Here is a 5,973-nt window from a genome sequence, read left to right on the forward strand (position 1 = left end):
CTCGTAACTCTTGAACAGCAACTGTCGGAGGACATCGAATTACACCACCTTTATAATAATCAAGAATAGCTCTAAACACCATAGCAGATATACCATCTGCAACTTCATATTCTCCACGCTCATTTGGTTGAGCATATTCAACTCCAGAACTAAACATTCTACCTAACATTGTATTTGGATGTGCAGTAAATAATGCAGGATCAACAATAAATCTAAAATTAAAATTTAAGTTCTAGTTTAATATAATTATATTAATAATTAAAAATATATTAAATAAATTTACCTAGTATTATCAACAATAAGAGTAATGCGTTCATCACTTGCTTGTGGATTATTTATACCAGTAACAGATCCTGATGATGGTAAATTGTCTCTACTTTGATTTTGTTGATTTTTTCCAACACCAACTCCAGAGCAAAGTCTGAAGAAAAATATGGTTCTAAGTGACTACTGAAGATCACTTAATATTAATACCTACATGAAACAAAGGAATTATGACTAATAAACATATAAAGCAATGCAAAGTATCGAATAAATATATAACTAACACCTACCTGTTTATGATTCCTGGATTCTTGTATAATATAAGAAATAAAAATATAATCCTCAAAAATATACAATAATTAACACTATCAAATATTAACTTAAAATCATGAAGTATATTTTAAAATTAAGATAAAATTTTGTTTCAATCTTGCATTCATATGTGAATATTACCTGTTTTGTTGATTAATATTAGTATTTTGTCTCCCAGAATTGAAGGAATGACAGTGTCTTTCATTGCTCCCATCTCTTTGTACCAAACAAGATTTTGGTTTTGAAGAGCCACCACAACTACATGCAAAACAACAACATTACCTTTCTAATATTTGCATTCGACAACAAGCATTGTGTACTATCTATTAATCTAATATATAGGATAAGAATTAATTTAAATAATAGATAAGTGTATATATACATAAAATTTTTATTGCAAAAGTAATTTAATTAATAATATAGTTTTCTAGTTATTTATTTAATTTATTATTGTTTCAAAATTTATTTTAATAAAGAAAAGAATTTTTTAATAAGAAAGAATAATAAAAAAATAAATAAATGAAATCAAGCAAATCTTTAAAAATTTTAAATGACATAATTATAAAAACATATTTAATTATATAATATAAATTAAATTTTTTTGAAAAATAAACAATCATATAAAACAGAATAAATTAACATAACAAAACATATAAACAAAACAAAATAATTGTTTTAATACACATTTATATAAATAATGTTTTAATATATATTTTTTTTGATTGAATCTAATATTAAAACATGAAAAGTAATAATTGATAACTTTCAATTAAAAAAAAATCTGACATGCATGACATTCTACATAACATTCTTCGATACATGCTTGATTTTAAATATGTAATTATTAAAATAGATATTTTAAAGGCAATATAGATTACAAATAAAACTTTTATAATATCAATAATCTAAAATATTTATTTTAATAAACTAAAAAATTAAACTAATATTAAAATATCTAAAATATCTAGAAATATCTAGAGATATCTAAAATATCTAAAATATCTATATATTTTTCTTTTTTATACTGAATATTATATTTATTTATATCTTTTACATAGTACCTCATTCTATTCTTATAAATACGATGACGTCCTCTACCACCCGTTTCTTTATCTGTTTCTGTATCACTACTGCTATCCTGAATATAGTTTAAACGTTCTGCAGGATTTGACATCTTGGACCAACTATAAAAATATAATAAAATGATATATGATAATATAATGATAAAATGATAAATGATAATATAATAAATTAAACAATTTAATTAATGAATCATTAAATTAATTTTAAATTATTATTTTTATTCCAATTTTTTCAAATATCTTCTCAATTTCATTTCTTACTAAATTTATTTTCATAATTTAGATATTTTATTAAAGCAAATATTATTACATTAATATTATAATTAAGGCAAATATAAATACTTAAAAATTATACAAAAAAATTTTAATCAAAAGCTGAAGTTTCTAGTATTTAAAAGATTATTATTACGGTTTTTGTTTATTATAAAAATAATATTTAGAAAACATTTAAAAATATAATTGTATAATATATTTTTTAATTATTTATTGATAGTAAATGTAATAATATTGTATGAAATTTTGAAAATATATTTATTACAATGATAATTGAAGAGAAATTATTATTGCAAAATTTTATATTACATTTCATGCATTCTTTAAAAAATATTACTACTATTATGTGTATATAATGCATATTTCATATTAAATACTTACAAATTAGATATTGACAAATACCACCCAAGTTTTTTTAAAAGCCAGCTAACTGACGTGCAAATTTCTAAACCACACGATTGAAAGTTAACCTGACCTTCTCTTTTGACGGAAAGTTGCATTCCAAACCGATGATACAGATAATACGAAACACTACAGTCATTGATGACAATCGTTTCGACAGGCGTTGCCCGAATTTTATATTGTATCAACTTAAAAGAATAACGATATTGTAATTAAAAATAAATAAATAATAATTATTTGAAAATTTTATTATATAAGAAAATTAAAAGATTTTTTTACTTATTTTCATTATATTTTTCATATATTGTGGCATATATCCAAATAATAAATATTTTAAAATAATATGAATTCGCGCCAATATGGACAATCAGATGTCTCTCAATAGTTCCAATAAAGATTCATATCTATTTCTTATAAATTTAATGATATTTATAAATTCTGTAAATAAACAAGTACTTACTCAAGTTGAAAGTCTAATCAAAATATTATTAATAATTATTTATATACAATTATACTGTTTATAATGATTAGTATATAAAATAATTATATATAATTTTAATAATATATAAATAATCTTTTAACTATTTATAAAAATGTTTGTAAAATATATTAGTGTAGTGATTTGTATTATTTGCTTTTTGTATACTTTTTATGTTTTGTGTAATTTAACATATTTCTTATCGAATTACGATGAAAATAAAGAAGCAATTATTTCATCACAAAACAGTAAGTAATAATAATAGTAATAATAGTAATAATCATAATTCTTTTAATTGAATATTTATCAAAAAAAAAATATACAATAATTTGCTTATAATTCAGTTTTTATCTTACAAATTTATATTACAGATAAAGATTCTGTATTATGGTTGTTAATAATAAATATGTTTCTATTAAGTATTTTTGTATTACAACATTCACTTATGGCTAATGATTTTATAAAACATTTATTTTGTAAATTACAAATGGATTATATGGAGAGAAGTATTTATAATGTTACTAGTGCTATGACTCTCCATTTATTATTCAATAAATGGCAAATTATTTCATCCATTATATTATGGAAAGTTAATATTATTTCTAATAATGTTTTGTGGTTCATGTTTACTGCTCTTCATGTGTTGGTTTGGTCAATAATTTATAGTGGATGTTTAATGATGGATATATCTGAATTAGTTGGAATAAAACAAGTATATTACAAATTTTCATTTAGACCAAGTCCCATGCAAATGAAATCTAAAAAATTATTACGTTATTATTCACATATGAGACATCCAAGTTTTATAGGATTTCTTATTATTTTATGGATATATCCGTATATGACGTAAGATATATTTTTAAATTTTTTATATAATAATACTTAGATTGTTTAAATTAAATAAATAATTGAATTTAAATATTTTATAGATTAGACAGGTTATTATTGGCTTCAATACTCACAATTTATATGGCCTTAATGTGGATGATTGACAAAGAGGATTATAATTATCATGTTAATTTTGTAAAGAGAAAACAAAAAGAATTATTTTGATTTCTATTTACACATATTATGTCATATTTTCAATTATTTCCATTGCAATTAAAATATATATTCATTTATATTAATATTTATTTAAAATCTTTATATTGTAAAGTATGTATATAACATAAATATAAATATATGAAATTCTAAATTTATGTTTCAATTATTATATCTGACTTGTTAATTAATATATTAGATATAACATAGAAAATTTAATTTATAATTTCAATTAAAAGTGCTGTTCCTTTCAAAATCCAATGTGATTGTTCCTTTTCAGATGGAAGTAGAATTGCAACAACAAAATTTGTACTATGTCCAGTTGTAGACAATACACCTGCTCGAATTGCTGTTTTATATAAAGGACAAACATATCTTGGATCATCTTCTGGAAGCTTTAATACTGGATTTATATGTAAAACTGGAAGAGATGGATGCATTTCACCTAAAATAGATAATTTTAATTAATTACATTTTCTCAATAATATATTATTTAAAAAAATAATGTTTCTAAAATTAACACTTTACCTAAATATTCATCTATTAATTGCATAGATTTAAAATCCCATCTACCAGCATCAATGAATAACCCATGTATTAGAACTCCATCTTCTGGCACTTGTAAGTCTTTATATACTTCTATTACCTATTATTATTATTATAAAATTATTATATATATATATATTTTTTGTTGTATTATTTGCAGTAATAAAATATTTATAATGACCAAACCTCTTTTCCAGATTTCTTGTGTTCTATTTCTATTTCTTCTTGATCAAGTAAAATATTTTTGGCAATGAAATCTAACTTTAAGTGATCTATAGGAATGTTATATTTTCTTGCACATGTTTGTAACATGCCAGTTAAAAATCCTTGAGGAAAAGAAAAACCCGAAATCCAAAAAGAAATTGGTTTTACATCAATTAACCAAATCTGTAATGTATAATAATTACTAAACTGTGATTTAGTAATTTTTTTTTTAGTTTTTTAATTTTTTATTTTGTAGTTTTACTTGAATAAAATCAATTCTTAGCTCCAAATTCTTAATCCAGCTTCCTAAGGTTTTTAAAGATGGATAGACATTTACATTATGCCATATTTGTGGTACCTAATTTATGATATATTATTAGGAAAAACTATGAAAGTAATTAAGAATATTTATATAAATTTTTCTATTGAAAAAATATTATTTTTTAAAGTATTAGTGGATAAAAAAAATAATAATTGTAACAGAACTTGATTATTGATGAGGGCTATAAAGACATTTTCTAATTCTTCAGACATGACAACAAAACCTTTGATGGCTCGCTCTAAATTTTCTATTGATTTATGTATTTTGATTAACAGTTTATTATATCTGTCAACTTCTTGAAGGAGAACAATAGTTAGAGATGGAAGTCTTCCTGCTGAATCTCTCTATAAATATTTTGTGATAATTTTTATTTTATAATTAATATAATATATATATTAATATATATTATAATAATATTATAATATAATATTATAATATTATAAAATTAAAATTATTGTTTACTTTTAAATGTTCAGGATTACATTTTTTAGGATCTATTTTTAACTGAATTTTTTCATTAATCATTTCAGCTAGATCATGTATTATATCTGAAGTAGATTTATCTTCATCACTAGTAATTTCTTGTGGTTGCACTTCCAAAATAGTCTTTAAGATGAAGTGCGTTTCTCTCAACTAATACGATAATATAAATATAAATTAGCATTAAGGAAATGATGTTTCTTCTGATTATATTTGAGTAATTTTAATTACCTGATAAGCAATATTTGCATTTTCGTGCATTCCAAATATTTCTGGATCATCAATTATAGAAAAAGTTTCTATAAAGTCTTTGTATTCTTGTAAAGTCTTGTATACAGGACAATAATATTTTCCAGATGGTGAATAAATATAATCTATGATATTTTATATTAACAAATGTTTTATAAATATATGTTGTATTTGTAATTATGATTTAATTTTAAGTTACTTACTCAAAGTCAAAGTTTTAGGAGAAAAGAAAATAGTTAGAATTGTTTTCATACATCTTAGATCCCAACTATCTGTAACTCTACCTCCATAAGTAATTTCACCTAAAATGAATTGTATAA

The 5,973-nt window shown here is 21.5% G+C and overlaps 3 protein-coding genes across 5 annotated transcripts in view; 1 reads left to right on the forward strand and 2 right to left on the reverse strand.

Annotated features, from left to right (window-relative positions):
* Positions 1-4: 4 nt before the first annotated feature.
* On the reverse strand, positions 5-2,540 carry LOC102674101 (BTB/POZ domain-containing protein 10-like; the record flags this gene model as incomplete). Its single annotated transcript, XM_031514556.1, has 5 exons — positions 2,313-2,540; positions 1,638-1,760; positions 718-834; positions 284-421; positions 5-212 (listed from the first exon to the last, which is right to left on the reverse strand). Coding segments are annotated over exons 1-5 (705 nt in total), but the record flags the coding sequence as incomplete, so codon positions are not given.
* Positions 2,541-2,683: 143 nt separating this feature from the next.
* Positions 2,684-4,267, forward strand: LOC102674233 (nurim homolog). Of its 2 annotated transcripts, none has more exons than XM_031514564.1 (4): positions 2,684-3,059; positions 3,183-3,657; positions 3,741-3,749; positions 4,133-4,267. In XM_031514564.1, the coding sequence occupies exons 1-4, from the start codon at positions 2,927-2,929 to the stop codon at positions 4,140-4,142; spliced, it is 627 nt and encodes a 208-aa protein (XP_031370424.1). In that variant the 5' UTR covers positions 2,684-2,926; the 3' UTR covers positions 4,143-4,267. The 2 variants fall into 2 exon arrangements, with proteins under 2 accessions (XP_031370424.1, XP_031370423.1); XM_031514563.1 differs by having other exon boundaries at positions 2,700-3,059; positions 3,741-3,966.
* Positions 3,928-5,973, reverse strand: part of LOC102674368 (dynein heavy chain 6, axonemal) — a 22,870-nt gene continuing 20,824 nt past the window's right edge. The window contains exons 47-54 of one of the 2 annotated variants that reach the window (XM_006624436.2): positions 5,857-5,955; positions 5,636-5,778; positions 5,387-5,557; positions 5,089-5,268; positions 4,865-4,960; positions 4,585-4,785; positions 4,381-4,498; positions 3,928-4,297 (exon numbers count right to left, since the gene is read on the reverse strand). In XM_006624436.2, the coding sequence (XP_006624499.2) occupies positions 4,068-4,297; positions 4,381-4,498; positions 4,585-4,785; positions 4,865-4,960; positions 5,089-5,268; positions 5,387-5,557; positions 5,636-5,778; positions 5,857-5,955 (1,238 nt within the window). In that variant the 3' untranslated portion in view covers positions 3,928-4,067. The remainder of the gene's footprint in view (positions 4,298-4,380; positions 4,499-4,584; positions 4,786-4,864; positions 4,961-5,088; positions 5,269-5,386; positions 5,558-5,635; positions 5,779-5,856; positions 5,956-5,973) is intronic. The other variant, XM_031514561.1, reaches the window with a different exon arrangement.

Source organism: Apis dorsata, unplaced genomic scaffold (genome assembly GCF_000469605.1).
Source record: "Apis dorsata unplaced genomic scaffold, Apis dorsata 1.3 scaffold_1057, whole genome shotgun sequence".
Classification (NCBI taxonomy): Eukaryota; Metazoa; Arthropoda; class Insecta; order Hymenoptera; family Apidae; genus Apis; species Apis dorsata.

Coding starts and splice junctions, on each gene's coding strand:
- LOC102674233 (XM_031514563.1), top strand. CDS start 2,927: ATGTTTGTAAAATATATTAGTGTAGTGATTTGTATTATTTGCTTTTTG. Junction 3,060..3,182: donor AATTATTTCATCACAAAACA/GTAAGTAATAAT, acceptor TTTATATTACAG/ATAAAGATTCTGTATTATGG. Junction 3,658..3,740: donor TGGATATATCCGTATATGAC/GTAAGATATATT, acceptor AATATTTTATAG/ATTAGACAGGTTATTATTGG.